At 44.7% G+C, this 21,805-nt stretch overlaps 2 protein-coding genes and 1 long non-coding RNA gene across 4 annotated transcripts; 1 reads left to right on the top strand and 2 right to left on the bottom strand.

The window, feature by feature from the left end:
- Positions 1–360: 360 nt before the first annotated feature.
- On the top strand, positions 361–21,268 carry LOC138241254 (uncharacterized). Of its 2 annotated transcripts, none has more exons than XR_011190437.1 (3): positions 361–551; positions 2,732–2,845; positions 21,224–21,268. It is a non-coding gene; the product is annotated as an uncharacterized lncRNA (long non-coding RNA). The 2 variants fall into 2 exon arrangements; XR_011190438.1 differs by lacking the exon at positions 361–551 and adding an exon at positions 984–1,241.
- On the bottom strand, positions 3,664–9,550 carry LOC102687274 (tubulin alpha-1C chain). The gene is made up of 4 exons (XM_015344138.2): positions 9,430–9,550; positions 5,155–5,377; positions 4,904–5,052; positions 3,664–4,785 (listed from the first exon to the last, which is right to left on the bottom strand). The coding sequence occupies exons 1-4, from the start codon at positions 9,430–9,432 to the stop codon at positions 3,811–3,813; spliced, it is 1,350 nt and encodes a 449-aa protein (XP_015199624.1). The 5' UTR covers positions 9,433–9,550; the 3' UTR covers positions 3,664–3,810.
- On the bottom strand, positions 16,799–20,504 carry LOC138218064 (tubulin alpha-1B chain). Its single transcript, XM_069178629.1, has 4 exons — positions 20,393–20,504; positions 18,407–18,629; positions 18,156–18,304; positions 16,799–18,037 (listed from the first exon to the last, which is right to left on the bottom strand). The coding sequence occupies exons 1-4, from the start codon at positions 20,393–20,395 to the stop codon at positions 17,057–17,059; spliced, it is 1,356 nt and encodes a 451-aa protein (XP_069034730.1). The 5' UTR covers positions 20,396–20,504; the 3' UTR covers positions 16,799–17,056.
- Positions 21,269–21,805: the final 537 nt, after the last annotated feature.

Genomic DNA, 21,805 nt, shown 5'->3' with positions numbered 1-21,805 from the left:
ATGACATTTCTTTCATTTGCCTAAGCTGTATTTGTTTTTACACCAAGAACCACAAACGTTTAATTAACTTTAATCCTTCATATTGCTTTTCAAAGAGCAACTGGTAAGTCGATATTTGATTTACATTTATTAAAATACTTCTACACATACATGTTTTTTTATGTAAAGCGTTCGACTGAAGCACTTTGAAGAGCGATTCAAGCGAATGCCAGATAATCGTACAAACTGGCGACTTCTTTACGGAAGTGGCTTTAGGTCAGGTGGCGGGAGTCGTTACATCCGGTTCCCGCCAGAATCACTTTCACGTCATCTTTCGTTGCAATTCTGAGGGAACCGTTAGTGCCCCGGCGGAGACGGAGTTTCTACAGGGCGAGGTGTCCAGTGTGGAGAGTCTGCTAAAGTTAATTTTATCACGATATATATATATATGTGAACAAATTGGAAATTTAAGCTTTCCTTTCATTTGTATTTGTATTGTAGCAGCTGTGCCCAATGGCCGCCCTAAAAAAAACCTCTGGGTTCTTATAAAGTGGTGACGATCGCTAGTGCAGGTATCTGCAGCTGACCCGCCAGGAGCGGAGGCAGCGTTTTCAATTAATTCGTTACCGTTTTTGAACAATATGCGTAATGTTGTAAGGGAATGAATGAATATGTATAAATAATGTCCTTGTAAATTATGAGTACGAAACGCGGACATCTTTGATTTGTTAGCTCAACAAATTCACTTAATTCGTTACTGTTTTTGAACAATATGCGTAATGTTGTAAGGGAATTCATGTATTTGTACTGTATAAATAATGTCCTTGTAAATTATGACTACGAAACGCGGACATCATTTGATTTGTAGCTCAACAAAGCTTATTATGTTCCATAATTTCACTCCAAATAGTTAAATAAAATGTGCAGGCGGTATAGGTAGCCGACTTTAGAGATACTGAAGGGTAAGATATCAGTAACTTGTCCTCAACCGTTGTGATGTCAAACGGGGCGTTTGCGTGAACGGACATTTCCAGAATGTTTTCTCTTCCGGTAATATAGGAAAGTTAGTCAGGGCTTTTACGAAGAAGCAACAGCGTGTTTTAATACCCGTCAAAAATGAGGCGCATAAATCCGTACCGTGCGTGAGAGAGCCCACACGAGGGCGCCCTTCAAAGAGCCGCAGGCATTACAGATATTGGGATTACAGTGTTTTTACAGATAATGACGCTGGAGCAGCCGCGGCTACAACAACAACTGCAGGGGTCAGTACCGCTGCTACGCGGTTCATAAAACTGTCTTTTTCTTCTTCATCAGACCAAGTTAGTTTACTCAAAAACATTGGTCAGAAGCGCTTGGCAAAGTGCATTACACCTCACCAGCCTGTGGAACAGTCCTTGTAGTGTCAAATGTAGGAAAGATGTCCGGCCGTACTGAACACAGGAGGACTGTAGCTGAATGAAGAAAGAGCCCCAGTGGCCCCTGTGCTTCTACAGGGGTCCCTCCACTTAACACCACAGCCTTTCCAGTTTCTCCCCAACGATGTCCCTCCCAAATCTGCCACCACAGTTTCCTATAGCACGAAAACAAGTGTTGTAAGGCCTGCTGAATGCCTCTGAAAGGTAGCCCATTGCAGCTCCTAGTTAGGCACAGGAGGTTTATCTTTTCAGATACTGTAGTAGTAGTTTATGGGGGAGCAGCCCGGGGCTAAATCCATAGGTCCAGGTGTTCCCTTCAGCAACCCAAGCCCGTGGAGGAGCCATGTGTCTGAGCAGAGCTGGCAGTGCGAGTGTACAGTAATCCGATGATGTAATGAACACCACCACCTGCTGTGCTCCTGTATAAACAAGTCTTGTAAAGGTGCAGATATTCAGGGTGGAAAAGGGGAAAGGGCTTGTGTGTGTGCGGAAAAGAAAAGCTTGGATATGCTGTCACTGATATGACCCTTTGAACTGCTTAAACCTTGATAAGCAAGAGGTCTGAATGGCTTCTTCACATCTGCACTCTTCATTACTGCTACATTTGTAGTTAAAGGCATTGTTTGCTTACCACGAGGGTAGGATGATCTGCTCTAAGAGTTACAGGTCCCATGTAACAGGCTGGACACCATTAGATGCACATTAAAACTGTGGCTGATCTCTATGCTAAGTCTACAGCAGTAAGTTAGTTGCCTGTCATGTTAACCAGGTGATTTTCTGTGTAGAATGCAACCCCTTCTAGGCCAGGGTAGTGTGCTAACTTTCATGTGTATTTCTGAGATAGCTTTATCAAGTCTGTATCAACACTGTGTCCTTATCCAAGTGTTCAGTGAAGTCAGTGTCACGCTGTAATGTTTAGAACAGATTAAGTGCTTTGTCTGCTTAGGTGTGTATGAGTAGCCTGTTTTCTAAGCATTACAATGGACACAAAATTCAGCAAAATAATTTCCTGTTAAGACCTAATTTTACAAATGAAAGATCATTCTGCCTATGTAGCTGCCTTTGGTAGTTAGAAGCTACTGTGTAGGATACAAAATATGTATTAAAACAAATTTAAATTCCCATAGTATTTACTGCATCTAATCACTTGCAATGCGATTAAAATTATATTCCCTTTGTAAGACATATCCTAGTGAACAGCAGTGCAAACTGCCAGTAATATTTTAAGAATCCATGGGTGCTTACAGACAAAAAAAAGGTCATGTGGATCAGGTGGGTTTGATGCATGTGTAGCAAAGTCACAGCCTAGGTTTTAATCACTTTTTTATGCATTGCAGGGCCTAGCATAGAATATCCTTCATCAAAGAACAATAGAAGCAGCTGTCTGAGGAAGCAGAGATTTGTCCAGCTAATGGATTGCTGCCAAGAAGTTTGAAAAAGAGGAGTGACTGGTAAGAAATTTAAATAAATTAAAAGATGCAGTTGCTCCTGCTTTTACTGAAGGCAAGTTGCCTTTAAAAAAAAAAAAAAAGACATTCTTGTCTCTAGGGATTATTTCATATTTGAAGGTGTTATTTCGATTAATTCAAAATGGTAGCTCGAGAAATGGTCATTTAGTTTTTCTTCTCCCAATAAATCCCATTAACATGGATGTATTGCAAGGCACATTTTATATTTTATTTCTTCACTCTGCTCTTATTTAAATGTGCTGTCCCCGTCCTTTCCATATGGAACCATATACACATGCCCACTCTTGTCTAACAAAAAAAACTGGTGCTTAAACTGTTGGCCTGAAATGTTCATTCCTAATCCAGCATTAAGGACTAGTTTTTAAAACAATGGATCTCTTCTGAATGGGTTTCGTATACCAGGAATAATACAGGGCTCATTTTGAGAAGTCCAGTAAACAAATCAAGTAGTTGTGTGGATCCTACCATGCAAAGCAGGAACTCTACAAGTGGAAAGAGTGAGACAGGTGCTACAGTTTTTTTATATATACATACACATTTCAGTTCCTCAGAAATGAATGAGATTCATTCATCCACAACAAGGGTTGTGGTCCCTGAACAGTGTGTGATTGAAGGGTGATAGAACTCAGAAGTTACATACCTGGACTCCCCCCCCAAGGGGACCTAATGTGTTTGCTTTCTATACCAAAGGTTAAGAAACCTAGACATACTGATTCACAAAGATTACCTTTTCTTTTTTAAAAGCCATCATTATTTCTTCTATTTAAAAAAAAATGGAAACTCAGTATTAGAGGCACATGTTAAATAAGATTCACATTTATTGCAACAAAAGTGCTCAAAACAGCTTTAAAAGTTTCACAGGGATAGAAAAAATTAAAGGCTGAAAGTTTAAGTTCAGAAAACAGTTTTGGAAGACAGTTTCTGAAAGCTACATTTAGTTGCAAGACTCAATATTCTTCTCCTTCATCCTCTCCCTCTACGCTGTCAGCTCCAACCTCTTCATAATCCTTCTCCAGGGCTGCCATGTCCTCTCTGGCCTCAGAGAACTCGCCCTCCTCCATGCCCTCACCCACGTACCAGTGCACGAAGGCGCGCTTGGCGTACATCAGGTCAAACTTGTGGTCCAGGCGGGCCCAGGCCTCAGCAACAGCAGTGGTGTTGCTCAGCATGCACACTGCCCTCTGCACCTTGGCCAGGTCTCCACCAGGCACCACAGTGGGAGGCTGGTAGTTGATACCAACCTTGAAACCAGTAGGACACCAGTCCACAAACTGGATGGTGCGCTTGGTCTTGATGGTGGCGATGGCAGCATTGACATCTTTGGGCACCACGTCACCACGGTACAGCAGGCAGCAGGCCATGTACTTGCCGTGACGGGGGTCACATTTCACCATCTGGTTGGCTGGCTCAAAGCAGGCATTGGTGATCTCAGCCACAGTCAACTGCTCATGGTAGGCTTTCTCTGCAGAGATAACAGGGGCATAGGTGGCCAGTGGGAAGTGGATACGAGGGTAGGGCACCAAGTTGGTCTGGAACTCGGTCAGATCAACATTGAGGGCACCATCGAACCGGAGGGAGGCTGTGATAGAGGACACAATCTGGCTGATGAGCCTGTTGAGGTTGGTGTAGGTGGGGCGCTCGATATCGAGGTTCCTGCGGCAGATGTCATAAATGGCCTCGTTGTCGACCATGAAGGCACAGTCGGAGTGCTCCAGGGTGGTGTGGGTGGTCAGGATGGAGTTGTAGGGCTCCACCACAGCTGTGGACACCTGGGGAGCTGGGTAGATGGAGAACTCCAGCTTGGACTTCTTGCCGTAGTCGACAGACAGGCGTTCCATCAGCAGAGAGGTGAAACCAGAACCGGTACCACCTCCAAAGCTGTGGAAGACCAGGAAGCCCTGCAGACCTGTGCACTGGTCAGCCTGGAGAGAGAAGATGCATCTGGTTGACTACTGCAGAAGACAGATGTGCTCTCCATTCAATCTTTTTAATTCTTAACACGGGTGGTTTGGGCTGTTCAACATTCATTCAGATACCCACCAGTTTGCGGATCCTGTCCAGCACCAGGTCGATGATCTCTTTGCCAATGGTGTAGTGCCCACGGGCGTAGTTGTTGGCAGCATCCTCCTTGCCAGTGATGAGCTGCTCAGGGTGGAACAGCTGGCGGTAGGTTCCAGTGCGCACCTCATCTGGGGAGAGACGGGTGAAGGGCTGTGAGCTCAGGGGCTCTGGAGCAGGGAGGAAGAGGAACAGCCCTGATCCCCCTCCACTCCACAGCCTGCAGAGCTTACCAATGACTGTGGGCTCCAGGTCTACGAAGACAGCTCTCGGGACATGCTTGCCCGCTCCGGTCTCGCTGAAGAAGGTGTTGAAGGAGTCGTCGCCGCCTCCGATGGTCTTGTCACTGGGCATCTGGCCGTCCGGCTGGATCCCGTGCTCCAGGCAGTAGAGCTCCCAGCAGGCATTGCCAATCTGGACACCAGCCTGGCCAACATGGACAGAGATGCACTCACGCTGTGGAGAGAAAGGAAGAGGATTGTAAAACTCCCATGTTTTGACCAAGAATCATTACAACACAGTAAATCAAAGAAGTTAAAATCAAGTGGCTCTATAACTTGGCCTGGGGCAGATTGTTATCGTTTCCCTTACACCCAGTCATATTGAGCAGGCCTTACAGAGAACCCTAGCATATTAAAACAAGAATATAGAATGGTTTTAGCCCCTACTGTAGACCCTTTAAGGGTGAAAAATTAAGTGGAAGATTTTCAGCTTAAACCTTGAAAAGGGTAACATGTTTAAATGAAAGCCATATTTTCCTCAGAATGTTTCAGAAATTTACTGAACAAGAAAGTAAGTAACGCAAGCTCATCTACAAGCCATTATAAATGTTTGGTAATAATGTGCATTCTTAAAAAGCAAGAGTGGCCTAAAAACAGATGCCGTTTTTCCCCCTGAAAAGTTCCCCAGCTCAGTTCTGTGGAATGTGTGCCGAGTTCCAGCACACAAGGCGAACCAGCGGTTTGTCTGATCAACACCCTTCCTCGTTGAATTACTGAAAGCATGAGTCATCCTGAACTTTCAGTCTGCTGTACCTACTCACTGGCAGAAGATGAGAGTTCTCAATAATCCTTGTACATAACTGGTTTCCTGTTCACCTCCTGCCCTTAAGCTTCTTTTTAACAGATTTTTTAAAAAATAGGATTACTGTGTAAGTTTTTTTTTTTTGCTGGGAATCAAATGTAAAACATTGAGGTTATAGAAGACTGGTTACCTGGTTGTGTATGGTAAACAAAACAGCTTTTGAGATGTGAACAGGTATAGATAGGAGAAGGAGATCAGTGTATCTTGTTTTTTGTTTTTTAAATGTCATCAGAAACCATTACTAACCACCCCTTCTTACTCCAGCCCCTGTAAGCTTAACGTCCTTGCCAAGAATTATCTGGATTTGTCCACTGGAAAAAAAAAAAAAAAAAGGTTCCTTTGACACCAACAGCCAAGAACGCTAACTGAATTCCAATCTGTTTCAATGTCTCTTCGCGTCAGGGTGGTTTTATAAGGCTTCTGTTTAATCCCCTACAGGAAGAAAAGGGAGTTCTTTTGTAACAAACACCAGTTCAAACCAGAAAGCCACACATCACCTGACTGTGCCTGCTAGAGCTCATAAGCAGATCGGAGACAGACCAGGCCTATGTTTCCAAGTTCTACAGAGGACAAGCACATGACTTCAGCTTTCCGAAAGCAGCCCATTCAGATGTCTGGGTTCTGCAGTAACAAGGGTCTTGCGCGCTTTGCCCTAGCTGAAACATTCATTTAGCCGCAAAGTCACAGGTCCATTCCACCAGCAACAAAACAGTTACACACTGGGCAGGGGGGAAGCTTCCCCGTCTCCTTGGCCCAATAAAATTAATGCAGTCGAGTTCTTTTGAATCCATCTTGAGAATTTCATTTGTAAAATAATCTTAAATCCTGGACATGAAGCTGAACCCGACAAATACAGCCACACTGCAGGCCTGGAAGCCCACAGGATCAGTCTACCACCTGTAAGCAAGTTCCCAAAGGGATCCGGTTTTTTTACGTTGTACAGAAGCACTTTAACGGTGAGGCATGACCATCAGCAGGACAGATTTCCAGGGCTGTACACGTCCACACTGACCTCATGGCAACTAATTCCCCACCTCAGAAATGTACATCCCTGGCTGATGGCAAGATCATGGCTTTTAGCAGTTTTAATCCCCATTACAATTGCAACGCAAAGTCAGCACATTGCAGGCTCCGACTCTGAACTAGTCTGGCGCTGTATAGTTCCCAAGAGCCCGTCTCCCAACACCGATGGGGAATTTAACTTTATGCATTTCCTGGAATGCACTTAAGGCATCTATATTATCCGCTCAACCAAGACATCTTTAGTCAAGTTTCCCCAAAAAAGATTTTTTTTGAGAGAGAAAGAAAGAGAGACCAGGTTTTTCTACCTCAAAACAGCTTAAGACATCAAGAAGGGGTGACCTGTTCCAGTGAAACGGTTCTCCCACTGCAAAGCCATTTATAACCTAGAGCAGGGGTCTCCAACCTTGCTCCCCATCACTCTTATAGGTCAATCGCCTGTTAAAAAAAATCAGGGGCAGACCTACAGCAGGAGCTTGAAATGTTCAGTTTAAAGTAATATTTCTGTAAAAGAAATACTGGTCCCAGGGGGCTGAAGGACATCTGGATTTTTGATCCGATTTTAATAAGTTTTATAACCATGTTTAATTTATACCAGACCTTTGGAATTTGATTTAAAGGCTCGCCTGGAGGATCGGGTCTCCCCTGGACCAGGGTTTGAGAAGACCCATTTGATTCCAGATCCCAGTAAGACGGATTTGGAAAACCCTTGTACTGTATCTAAGCTTTTCTACAAGCTCTTTACATGCGGACCACATAAAATGAAGATATGCTTAAGGATATTGGAGAACTTGGATTTTCCCTTAAAGATCGGCGAGATTAGTCATAGTAAAGAGATGTTGCAGGACACATTGCAAAGTTTCAGAAAGATTTTATTTTCACGTTTCCTTCTGGATAGGAAGCACCTAACAGATTTTCAATCTCTATTGTATTTAATATTAATCGCACTGCTGCAAACGTTTAAAGAGCTCCGAGTGATCGTCAGAAAGATGCACTTTTGGTTCTGAAGTGATTAGTTAAATGCTAAGAGGGGAAAAAGTTAATCGGCTAGTTAAATATGAGAAAATGAGACTAGTAGTGCCGAGTTGTTCTCTCAATGGAGTGAGAGCTCAAGACTGCTGTCGCTCTTTCCCCTATCGACCGCGCGGACATTTATAGGTTCTTCAGCGGACGTCGTCCACTGGGCTGCGTGACGTCATGACGCTCTGCGCACCCCGCCCGTCCACCGAGCCACCGAAGCGTTTTAACTGCTCGGGAGTACGAGTCGTCCTGGAAAAAAATTATACTGCAGCTTGGGAACCTTCTAGCGATACTGTAAAAATAAGACGAAACAAGATTCAGAGGGCAAATGTTAATATTGTCTTTCAGACCTGCGTCTAAATCGGGATGAGCTGTCGCGGAATATAGGTATTAAACAGTCCGATGAAAGCGTCGACATTGAAAATACTCTGGAACAAGGGAGGGACACAGAGGCGCGGTTACATTCACCGGTCCATCTGTCTTGGCTTGTCTGAGGCGGTTACCGGTAACACCGCCTTTCTTTGACGAACTCGGGGACGGCTCCATTGTTAACTGTGCAGTCCCTGCTGCCGCCGCCGCACTCGTGTTAGAAATACAATAGATGCGTCTCTGAAATCCGTGGCGTCCCTGCTGCGGGAAAAAAAAACTACTATTGATTAATATGCGTATATTTTTAGGAAAATGATTACTCTTTTGCGGGGGGTACTAATATGTGCCCTCTCATTCTGGCGTGCGACCGCGCGGACTGACGGGCTCCGGACAATTCGCTCGCACGCGGCTCAGATGCCCCTCGCGCTGCCCGGCCAGGCTGGGGAGGCAGCACGTGCTCAGGACTTCATCAGGTTTTCCAGCCGGACCGGAGACCTACTGCGACACCGCACGCCGAGCGGCGCCTTCATTATCAACCGTCACACGGGGAGTCTTGCATAGATGCCCTGGGAGGAAGAGACCCGAGGAGCGCACAGTTCTTTCTGATGCTTCTTAGCTCTGCGCATGTAACGACACAAATCCACACGGAGAGGCTTCGTCCTACTTTAAACTGGCGTTACAATTACAACACGCGTACACAGTGCCGGTTTAAGGTCAGCAATGTAGTCCAGTTTATCTCAACGCGAACTAGCAGCTTACAGAGGGAAGAAAAACCGCCCTCCGGCCGGCAGGTCCAGGAGATGCTGTGACGCAGCAGATTCCTGCCACAAAGCGCCGCGCGACACCCGAGACACTTTCAAGATACTGATCTCATGATCATCGCTAGAAAGCTTAATTATTAACGTATTAGACGTTTAACACCAGCTGACCTGGTAAAACCTCCTCCTGTATTCTGGAGAATGGCAACAGTAACAAGGCACAGACCAGTGGTAATATTCCCCCCGTTCCACACTTACCATTTTTAAGAGCTGCGCTGATGGAGCGTAAGAAAGAGACGAGGAAAGAAAGACAGTTCTGTCAGAGTCAACTCTCACACAGGGACCTTTAGGAGTCTATTGTGAGAAGTTTGCTGCGTGCAGCTCATGGGCGCGGCCATTTATAGCGCGGGGCAGGGGGAGGCGCCATCGCGCGCACCGCCCCGCCTCCCGCTCGCGCTTCCCCGCCCGCCCCGGGGAGCAGGGGCCGCCGGGCTGCCGATAGGCCGCTTCAGACGTTCAAATCATAATTCCACGGCCTAGTAAGGAAGCGAGCGAGAAATCTGGGCACTTAGTACCGAGAAGTCGCTCAGCACAAAGAGGTAGAAGTGAAATGACCCGTAAAAGCCAAGCCGTGCCGACCGGGGGAGGGGTGGAGCTGCGGGCTGGTTTGTATGTGTTTAACTGGTAGGAAAAAAGTGGTGATGGTAATTTTCCCCCTCCAATATAACCGAATGAGGGGGGTTTGTTACACGAAAGTGCGTGATTGGACTGTGATTCCTGAATTTATTGCCAGCGTCTGTGAAGTAGGTCTCCGTCTCGAATTGCTGCAGGAGTGTCTCGTTTCCTGCGAGCTGATTTCGCCCTCTCGAGAAATTTTATATGTTTGACCTCATTCAGGACAAATGCGATTATTATTAATGCATTAGTATTCGTTCTAGTATGATTATTATTTATTAAGCAAGGCATACGTAATATCAACCACAGCAGAAAAAAACCAAACCTCGTCTGTGACAATGTTATTTGTATTAAGAATGGTTTTAGAAATGGGGTTTGTCTTCAGTTACACTGGGATTTCTGTGGCCTCTGTCGCCGTTCTCTTACAGAGGAATCCCATTGTGCCCAGGTTTGTGGCTAACGCCTGCAGTTATGACCCGGAAGTGATACTGCAAGTGGAGGCAGGTGTTTCTGGGAATACTCCTAGCCTTACTCTTCTACCTCAGGGTGTGGGATTGTGATTCGAGTTGTCCGACAAAACTACTCTGCTATAACCTTAGGCTAAGGCATTCGCATATTTATGAGGCAAACAAAATGTATCCCCTGGGAAGAAACAAGAAAGGATTTTGCATCCACATTGTGTTTCTCACATTAATTCTGCACTGAACTGATTATCCCCACACGCAGCCAGATTGTCATGGTTTTCAAACAACACTTTCATGCCCTTTGTGCAGATAGCAGCTTTCTATTGGAGGGTCTCGAGTCAGACCAGGGCCGGCGCTAGGGGACAAATCTGTAGGGGGGCGGTGGTATTTCGGTTGAAACGGAGCCGTTGCAACTACCCAAGTGCAATCTCGCAATCATCGCCCCCGATTAGTGCTTCATGATAGAAGAAAACGACGAGCTATCTGGTATTTAGCGATGAAGTACGGTTTCACGTTCATCAGCACTCGCGGTTAGTATTGCCCGGTGCGACAAAAGACCACACGCGTTCATTTGTGCAGCTACATCGACGGGAACGAGGTTCTGAATCATTAAGAAATCGTTGTAAAACCAACAGAAAGCACAAACTGCTATAACTACAGCCCTGGTTATATAACGATTGTAAGTATAAGGATAAATAACCGCAAGGAATCGGTCCACCTGAGCAAACAAGATCGTAATAATGTTGACACCCAATAACGTATACACTCTGTAATATTTGCCGTTCGTGGACGGATAGCTCTCCTGCACATCAAACAGTCCGATGTAGTAACTGTGAATGCGGGGTTAGTGTAGTTATCTGACCATTGACAAAGTACAGTTTTTTTTTAGGACGCGAGTTAAGTAAGCGAAAGTGTTCAAAAATCCTTTTGTCCAAAACGGAGGGGGCGGGGCAGTTCTGTTGAGGCGGCGATGCCCCCTTTTGCCCCCCCGTGGTGCTCGGTCTGAGTCAGACGCTATGAGATGCTCAAGGCCAAGCTACTGCACAGTGTGGAGTTTGTGCTTCGTCCATTTTATGTCCCACGTTATTACCTATTTCAGTGTAGTGCAACAGGGCTGTGGGTTACAGTCATTCTGAAGAAACTGTATGCATGTTGTTCCTCTTGGCTTTCCATTCTCTGTGCTCATTTTGTTCAGTGAGAGTGCCTGCTGTCCTCTCTGGTTAGATTGTGCGCCAGCAGCTCCACTGAAAAAGAGCCTCTGGCAAGACCTGCTAGACATTTATGAGAAACTAGGAGAGGAGACAAGGGAGGGGTAGAATAAAGTTTTGCAAAAATAAATTTTAGAGGTTTCTCTTAATCCTGAAACCATGTATTTACACTTCACTCCTGCATTTCACTACCTCCAATTTGCTTTGAGCATTCATCTTATAAATTGTCGTGGCATACAGAAACCTTACAAGATACTGTACAGTACGTACAGTAGCGCCATCTTCTCTGGTGGGATTGGTGTATAGTCTTGTTTTCTGTCCCCTGCATTGTAAAGATTCTGATTCTGTGAGCAGCTTGAGAAGATGGGGAAGATTAAGTAAGCGGTTTAGCTACCCTGCCACTTATCTTTGTAACTGCATCTTGAATTTTGTCACTGTTGTTGGTTCTTTTACTCTGCCCAATATGTGCATCACACTTGAAGGGCAGGAGTCTGAGTGCTCCAAACACAGACTTCCTCAAGGAGTGGGAGGTTATTGAATTTGCCTGGTCTACAAAATGTAGACTTGCCTCCTGTAGTTTGTTTTGAAATATTTGGTGGTTGTGAAATCAGATAGGCTGTGCTTTTGCTTCAGCTTTGGCTGCCCTGTGTAATTTACCGGAAGCCCAGCCTGCTTGCCTTTCTCTTGTTTCCCATGACTCTGATGTGCCTCATCAAAGCCATCAGTTTCTGTTGTGCTTCTTTATTGCATTGTAAGTGAAATCCTTCTCACTAAATGGTGTGCAAAGCTCTTTCAGAGCACCAGTATCTCGTCTTTGTTTTCCATAAAAGAAACAAGAAAAAAGGAAATTCTGCGGGATTGTTTGTGTGCAGGTGGGCAGAGATTGGGGATGTTCATTGTACAGTTCCTCTTAACACAATGCTCGTCTCGATTAGGAAAAAGACAACAACGCAACAGGAATAATTGGAGCAAAGGGTCTTGCTGTATAAGTCCCTGGGTTACGGAAGTGCTGCTTCCCATTTAAGTCAAGCCAAGAAAACTGCAGTTATCATTTAGGTCTCAGCTCCAATTGGGAGCCCAGTTGAAACTGAGAACCTAAGTTCCCTTTTGTATTTTTTATTGTTGCAGATGTAGGTTTTTTTTTTCTCCAATTGAGGTATTTTGATTAATAATGTATCTTGGATAATTACAGTGCCTTGCGAAAGTATTCGGCCCCCTTGAACTTTTCAACCTTTTGCCACATTTCAGGCTTCAAACATAAAGATATACATTTTTTATTTTATGTGAAGAATCACCAACAAGTGGGACACAATTGTGAAGTGGAACGAAATCTATTGGATTTTTGAAACTTTTTTAAATAATAAAAAAATGAAAAGTGGGGCGTGCAAAATTATTCGGCCCCTTTACTTTCAGTGCAGCAAACTCACTCCAGAAGTTCAGCGAGGATCTCTGAATGATCCAATGTTGTCCTAAATGACTGATGGTGATAAATAGAATCCACCTGTGTGTAATCAAGTCTCTGTATAAATGCACCTGCTCTGTGATAGTCTCAAGGTTCTGTTGAAAGCGCAGAGAGCATCATGAAGACCAAGGAACACACCAGGCAGGTCCGTAATACTGTTGTGGAGAAGTTTAAAGCCGGATTTGGATACAAAAAGATTTCCCAAGCTTCAAACATCCCAAGGAGCACTGTGCAAGCAATCATCTTGAAATGGAAGGAGTATCAGACCACTGCAAATCTACCAAGACCTGGCCGTCCCTCTAAACTTTCAGCTCAGACAAGGAGAAGACTGATCAGAGATGCAGCCAAGAGGCCCATGATCACTCTGGATGAACTGCAGAGAACTACAGCTGAGGTGGGAGAGTCTGTCCATAGGACAACAATCAGTCTTACACTGCACAAATCTGGCCTTTATGGAAGAGTGGCAAGAAGAAAGCCATTTCTCAAAGATATCCATAAAAAGTCTCGTCTAACGTTTGCCACAAGCCACCTGGGAGACACCCCAAACATGTGGAAGAAGGTGCTCTGGTCAGATGAAACCAAAATCGAACTTTTTGGCCACAATGCAAAACGATATGTTTGGCTTAAAAGCAACACAGCTCATCACCCTCAACACACCATCCCCACTGTCAAACATGGTGGTGGCAGCATCATGGTTTGGGCCTGCTTTTCTTCAGCAGGGACAGGGAAGATGGTTAAAATTGAGGGGAAGATGGATGCAGCCAAATACAGGACCATTCTGGATGAAAACCTGTTGGAGTCTGCAAAAGACCTGAAACTGGGACGGAGATTTATCTTCCAACAAGACAATGATCCCAAACATACAGCAAAATCTACAAAGGAATGGTTCACAAATAAACGTATCCAGGTGTTTGAATGGCCAAGTCAAAGTCCAGACCTGAATCCAATCGAGAATCTGTGGAAAGAGCTGAAAACTGCTGTTCACAAACGCTCTCCATCCAACCTCATTGAGCTCGAGCTGTTTTGCAAGGAAGAATGGGCAAGAATTTCAGTCTCTCGATGTGCAAAACTGATAGAGACATACCCCAAGCGACTTGCAGCTGTAATCGCAGCAAAAGGTGGCTCTACAAAGTATTAACGCAAGGGGGCCGAATAATTTTGCACGCCCCACTTTTCATTTTTTTATTAGTTAAAAAAGTTTCAAAAATCCAATAGATTTCGTTCCACTTCACAATTGTGTCCCACTTGTTGGTGATTCTTCACATAAAATAAAAAAATTATATCTTTATGTTTGAAGCCTGAAATGTGGCAAAAGGTTGAAAAGTTCAAGGGGGCCGAATACTTTCGCAAGGCACTGTAAGCAATGCAAAGGAAGAACTCCCTAAGGACAGGCTAGAATAAACATTTTACATGAGAAAAACATATTTTAGGCAGCAGTGTGGAGTAGAGGTCAGGACTCTGGACTCTGGAACAGAGTCACAGGTTCAAAGCCTGGGTGGGGATCACTGTTGTTGTACGTTTGAGCAGGGTGTAGCACCCTGTTCACTCCAGTGAAATCCCCTGTAGAGTAGAACCATATCATTGCAAGTGCGAGCTGTTGTCATAAAAACCCAGTAGGTTTCATTTTTAAAGAAATTTAACAGACTCTCTTGTGTAAAAAAAGTGAATTTTTAAAAACAAGGACAAGAAGCACTTTCCTTGTACTTTCCAGTGATGCTCAGTTCATATTTTACCGTTGAACCAGAACAAATCTATTGGGGTGACTTTGTCAATGAATCTTGGAGGGTTTTGAATCTCTTCAGTTTTGACAAGATATCAGCCACATCTGCAAAACATCACCCATTGTCACTTACAGGACTTTGCTATACAGTGGAATTTTGTATTTCTGGGAGAGCTGCGCCATCTACTGGTCCTTAACGGACACTTACAGCAGCTGAATTTGACTAGGTGGGTTCCTATTCTAGTACTCATTTTAATATTTTTATTTAACTGAGAAATCAGTTCTAATTTACAGAGACAAGCTGGAGAATACCTGTTTATACAGCATGACATGTACTGGGACAACATAAGTGAAGTACCTTGCTCAAGGGCCCAATAGCAGTGTCTAACCTGGCATTTGAAGCCACAACCCTCCAGGCTGAATTCCTAACTGTTCGCCACACTACGGTTCTTACATACTGCTTTTAATCAGCCACTCCATTGCTCAGCTTCTGAGGCCTCAGTAAGCAACGAGCAATGCAGAAATTTTAAAAGGATATTTTTGTCCTTTTCAATGAAGCTAGTGAAACTGTAATTCAATAAGGGGGAACTACTGCCTGCAAAGTTACATAATAAAGTAAGTCAAGTGGGTAGCTGCGTCAGCATGCGTAGGCTGCAAAGGAACAAGTAATATTCCATTGCTGAAAAAAAGAAGAAAGAAAACACAACGTTTCGGCCGTGGAGCCTTCTTCAGGTGGCACGAAAGGCTCCACGGACGAAACGTTGTGTTTTCTTCTTTTTTTCAGCAATGGAATAAACATGTTAAAGTATTTTGGTACCACACCACATAAACCCTCTGTGGTTATCCCTGGTACTGTGTGGATCCAAGAGCCCTTAAGACTCTTGGACTGTAGAATGTTTTTAAAACAAACTAAAAACAATTCTCACTGTACCTTTTAGTTTTTAACTTGTGATTTTAGAAGGTAACTTTCCTGTGCTTGTTTTATTTGTACTTTTCTTGTATATATTGTTTGCTTGCTGGAATAGGCTTCAGCTTCCCTGTACCCTCATTTTGGATAAAGCTGTGAGAAGGAAGAAGGATGTATATGGTGTGTTATTTGGTACAGTACCTCGAGTCTTGAAAAGCACTCAGAAACAGTACAGTACTATCATTCTGCCCTTGAGAGTTTACAGTTCTGCAGTGTTTGGCTTGTTTCCGCTGCAGGTGAACTCACAAGACATTACATATCTCAACAGGAACTAGAATCTCATGGTGCAGTCTTTCTACTGCACCAGTGTGGTTTATTTTCCCAGTTGAGTTCATGGTTTCCCCATTTATCATTTCAATTTGGTGCCTAGCTTTAATTTAGAACAGAGGTTCTTGATCCCTAGCCTGGGGGCTACAACACCTGCTGGTTTTCATTGCAGCTGAGCTCTTGACCTCAGTGAAGTGACATCGTCACAGTCACAGATCAGTCAACTTTGTATTTACAGATTAAACAAGACGCTGTTGCAAGACCCCCCCCCCCTACTCAAAGTTTGGAGATCTGTAGTGTTCCAGGGTTTGTACCATTTGGAAGTGAATGCAAAGTGTTACAGGTTTCTTATCAGAAAAAAAAGAAACCGTTTACAGCCAGAAAATATATTTAACATTGATACTACAGATAAACAATTTGGCAACTTTAAAAGCATAGGATGTCCATTTAAATAGAAAGCAGTGTTGTTGCTGAACTGCACTTTTCCCATGAAGTCTGATTTTGGTTAGTAAAGGCAGTTGAGTTAGAACATGACTGGAAAGTTGAAGGTGGTTGTAAAATATTTATTAGACAAGACTGCAGCCTGCAACATGTACAATCTATCTAGTTGAGTGTAGTAGACTGCACACAACAGGAGTTCATATATGCAGTATATAGAAGCTGCACAATGTTATATTACGTCTTACAGGTCTTTCACCACAAAATAATGCCTTCCTTATGAAAAGCTCTATAGAAATGGAATCAAGCAGGTTGCATCAGTCAGACATGACTCTGTTCTCTACTTTTAGCATTAATGCTAGTAGTTCATACAAAAGGAAAATGTTCTCACTAAAGTTGTTTTATGTAAAGAATTGTACCCTTTACAAAGAGTTTTTTCAAGTCAGCTTTATTGCATGTGATGAGCAAAGACCACACATTATACTTATACATATATAAAAGTCACAGACTTTGCAATTTCAGACTGACATCATTCCCTCATCCGAATTAGCTAGCAAACACTTATTTGCCCGATACATAAATAAAACTATAATTCCACATTAACCAAAAGAAAAAGCCTGACAAAAAGAGGCTGACATGAAAGTACTCCATTACTTTCTTGTCATTAATATTCCATTAGTATTTTCAGTACTCCTCTCCTTCCTCCTCCCCCTCTCCCTCAATGGAGTCAACGCCCACCTCTTCATAATCCTTCTCCAGGGCTGCCATGTCCTCTCTGGCCTCAGAGAACTCACCCTCCTCCATGCCCTCCCCAACGTACCAGTGCACAAAGGCGCGCTTGGCGTACATCAGGTCAAACTTGTGGTCCAGGCGGGCCCAGGCCTCGGCGATGGCAGTGGTGTTGCTCAGCATGCACACTGCCCTCTGCACCTTGGCCAGGTCTCCACCAGGCACCACAGTGGGAGGCTGGTAGTTGATACCAACCTTGAAACCAGTGGGGCACCAGTCCACAAATTGGATGGAGCGCTTGGTCTTGATGGTGGCGATGGCTGCGTTGACATCTTTGGGCACCACATCACCACGGTACAGCAGGCAGCAGGCCATGTACTTGCCGTGACGGGGGTCACATTTCACCATCTGGTTGGCCGGCTCAAAGCAGGCATTGGTGATCTCAGCCACAGAAAGCTGCTCATGGTAGGCTTTCTCTGCAGAGATAACAGGGGCATAGGTGGCCAGTGGGAAGTGGATACGAGGGTAGGGCACCAAATTGGTCTGGAACTCGGTCAGATCAACATTGAGGGCACCATCGAATCGGAGGGAGGCTGTGATAGAGGACACGATCTGGCTGATGAGCCTGTTGAGGTTGGTGTAGGTGGGGCGCTCGATATCGAGGTTCCTGCGGCAGATGTCATAAATGGCCTCGTTGTCGACCATGAAGGCACAGTCGGAGTGCTCCAGGGTGGTGTGGGTGGTCAGGATGGAGTTGTAGGGCTCCACCACAGCTGTGGACACCTGGGGAGCTGGGTAGATGGAGAACTCCAGCTTGGACTTCTTGCCATAGTCGACAGACAGGCGTTCCATCAGCAGAGAGGTGAAACCAGAACCAGTACCACCTCCAAAGCTGTGGAAGACCAGGAAGCCCTGCAGACCTGTGCACTGGTCAGCCTGGAGAGAGAAGATGCATCTGGTTGACTACTGCAGAAGACAGATGTGCTCTCCATTCAATCTTCTCAATTCTTAACACGAGTGGTTTGGGCTGTTCAACATTCATTCAGATACCCACCAGTTTGCGGATCCTGTCCAGCACCAGGTCGATGATCTCTTTGCCAATGGTGTAGTGCCCACGGGCGTAGTTGTTGGCAGCATCCTCCTTGCCAGTGATGAGCTGCTCAGGGTGGAACAGCTGGCGGTAGGTTCCAGTGCGCACCTCATCTGGGGAGAGACGGGTGAAGGGCTGTGAGCTCAGGGGCTCTGGAGCAGGGAGGAAGAGGAACAGCCCTGATCCCCCTCCACTCCACAGCCTGCAGAGCTTACCGATGACTGTGGGCTCCAGGTCTACAAAGACAGCTCTCGGGACGTGCTTGCCCGCTCCAGTCTCGCTGAAGAAGGTGTTGAAGGAGTCGTCGCCACCTCCGATGGTCTTGTCACTGGGCATCTGGCCATCCGGCTGGATCCCGTGCTCAAGGCAGTAGAGCTCCCAGCAGGCATTGCCAATCTGGACACCAGCCTGGCCGACATGGATGGAGATGCACTCACGCTGTGGAGAGAAAGGAAAGATTACAGTGATTTCAAGCATGATAGATTTCAATTGTAAATTCGTTTACATTTAAACCAAAGCTACGCATGGCTCTGCTGTCTTGACTGGAGTTTTGGGATAAGAAAGGAATGTAAGTTTACTTCTTATGAAATACATAGTCTTCCTGCCCTCCTAAAACAGAAATTGAACCCTGAGAGCTTATAATATAAAGCTGGTCTTCCTCTTTCTTTAACCAAATCTGTTGAACCAATTCAATTAATCAGGCCATAATGTGCAATTATATCAGCAGAATAATAATTTGGGCATATGAAGCAGTGTACACTGAGCACAAAATTTGAATAATTGTTTTCAAACTAGTTAATTTTCAAATATGTCTAGTTCTTGTAGAGGTTGCTTTATTTAGACAAATCAAGACTGGTTCTTTTAAATCCTTAAAAGATCTTATTCTCCTGTGTCATTGGGGGACCTACTGCTCAGGTACACATTTATGAGCCAGTGGTCCCTGCTGCTGTTCCTCAAATTGTACAAGTACAGTACTTTTGGATACAGGACTGTATGTTGTGTGGTGGCTTCACACTGTTACAATAATTCAGTACAGGCCTTCTTTTTTCCTATTCCAATGAAAAAGAAGGACCATTATCATGGTCAGACTCCCAGAATCCATGTCGTCTAGAAAGACTGCTGCTCCAGAAACTAGCTCACCTTCTTTTGCGTGACGTATTTCTGTTCAGCAGCTCTATGCCTTGACAGACGGTTTCACTCATCGTGTTGTCGTGTATTCTCTTTACGTACCACGCCATCGTTTTAGCGGTTCCACTGCATACTTAAACTAAGCATGCTGCCCTTTTGGCTCGCCGACTTCATTTGAACCCCTTAATGCAAAAACTACTTTTCATCGATTTGAATCGAACGGTTTCATCCTACATATCAAATATTTCGCTTCCATTTTGAGGAGAGACATGTTATTAGCAACATTGAAGCTTTCAACTTGTGTAGGGCAGGTGCAGTGAACAAATGTACATAATTTATCTAGTTAATTCATATAGTGTTAAATTAAGACAAGACGTGGTCACTACATTTAGGTGTATTCCCATACCCAGAGTTACTATTACACTTTATAACATAACCTTTTAAAACCTATAACGCGGATGCGGTTGCAGTTATTACAGTGTAAAGGTCAGATAAGACTGTAGTCCCGCCTGTCAGGGCGCGAAGTGACGTCACTTTGAGCGTTTAAAACAGCCAATGGCAAAGCGCCCGTGGGTCTCTCGTGCCGCTCGGATCCCTGCGCGGTGTTGGGGAACCAGGCCAACGGGCTGTGCGGTGAGCGATCGTGTGCGGCACAAGGAAGAGAGCTGCGCGTACCACACACTCGGGCGCCCTTCATCTACCGCGCAAAAGCAGAGTCCGTTTCCCTCTGTACGGTTGGAATTTCACATTTCTGCAGACGTGGGACAAAGTCAAACGTAAAGCCCCACTCAGACGTTATAAGACCGCAGCCTCAGTACAGATGTGCAATTTAGAAAACACCACCCCCTACATTTTGCTACATCAGTACCCTGAAACCCATTACAAAGAGCGCCTTCTGTGTGTGCAATTTTCACCATCGCCCTGGGCAGCTCCATCAGCGCCATAAAAATGAATCAAGGATGAAAACGTGTACAGTTCCTGAAGCAATCAGTCGTCTGCATGAGAAAAGGAATACAGCGCGATGAGATATTATCTAAGGAAAAGGTATCGGAAGGAGACTTGATGTTACTTACCATGATGCCGTCTTTACCGGGGGAGAAAGCGTGGAGAAAATGGGAAAAGAAAGAATTCACGCCACTCGCTGTGACAATTAAGAGTCAGTGCAAGTAAGTAGCGCAGAGCGCCTGGCGTCCTGCGAATTTATAGGTAGTTCTGAATATATTAATATATTATTATAATAAAGAGGCGTCGGACCCAATCGCGGCAAAGAGACTCCGGAATGCTTCCTTTCGGCTGGCTTGGGCGGGACCACAAGCCGCTTTGATGAATAAATTACCTCGGGTGGGGGGGAGAACTGTATGATGCAATCTAGCAGTGGGGGGGTATTTCTAAATAACAGATTACAAGTGCTTGTTTTAATGTGAAGATCGGAACTGGGGATGGGTCGGTCGCTGCGAACACTTTGTCATGTGGTTATATTCCTTTTCCCTGACGTTACAATAAAGAGATGTCCTGTGGATGGCTGCGGTGTCTCTGAACAATAGGTTACACAAAGCGTGGAGGAGCCCTGGGTGGGAACCGGGCATCTTCAAATAGCGGTGAGCAAGAATGAAAAACACGGGACCGTTTTCAGGGGTTTATTTCACCTAGGTTGCTTGTGCGTGTAGGATTTTATCACACACCGCTGAGAAGATGCGCATCTTGTTTTCGTGAGACGCCCCCTCCTCACCCTTACTGCAGGAGGAAAAATCCGCAGTGGTCTGCGAAGCAGGGCGTGGCCGTGCCGCAGTCACGGGGTGCCCCCTGGGGAATTGCGGGCTGCGAGTTCCCTTCCTTATTTTTAGATGGGGAACGAACTCGTATCTATTAAAATTACATTAAGGTATTTCTGAATCATTTTCTAGATATCTCATGCGTTCCAGACGAAGAGAAGGATCACCAAATACCAGGTCCTGCTGTTGGTGTGCACTCTGTGTTTGCTGGGTATTGCCCAGCAAGGAGTTGTTCATTTTATTTTCCAAATAATAACTAATAATTACAATTGTCGTTTTATGAATCTTTGTGACCTGTAGTCTGTAGGTTGCTCTTTCTTCACAATAGGTGATGGCTTAAAAACAGCACCTCATATACACATGCTACAAATTAATGAGCCTTTAAAAAAAGGAAACAACATAGCCAGTCACGAAATTCTACAACAACCTTCTTCACCTTTATACACTGAAGAATTGTGAATCTTAAGCCCCTCTGCAGGCTTGTTTGTTACTTACTTCAGCTAATGGCAGCTGAGGCTGTGTAGCAACTAATTTAGATTAGATAAGGGCATTTGCTGAGCATGTAAAAAAATTAGCTTGCAGGGCACCTGAAAGAGAACAGTAAAGTTACTGCATCCATAAGACTGGATGTTCAAAGAGAATATTGATCATGGACAGGATACTGTTAAACTGCATTACTTTTGATGATCCTAATGGCAACATGAAATTCATAAC

The sequence above is a fragment of the Lepisosteus oculatus genome, chromosome 1, assembly GCF_040954835.1.
Source record: "Lepisosteus oculatus isolate fLepOcu1 chromosome 1, fLepOcu1.hap2, whole genome shotgun sequence".
Classification (NCBI taxonomy): domain Eukaryota; kingdom Metazoa; phylum Chordata; class Actinopteri; order Semionotiformes; family Lepisosteidae; genus Lepisosteus; species Lepisosteus oculatus.
Note: the sequence above shows the minus strand (reverse complement) of the source record. Positions and strands in the feature narration are given on the sequence as shown.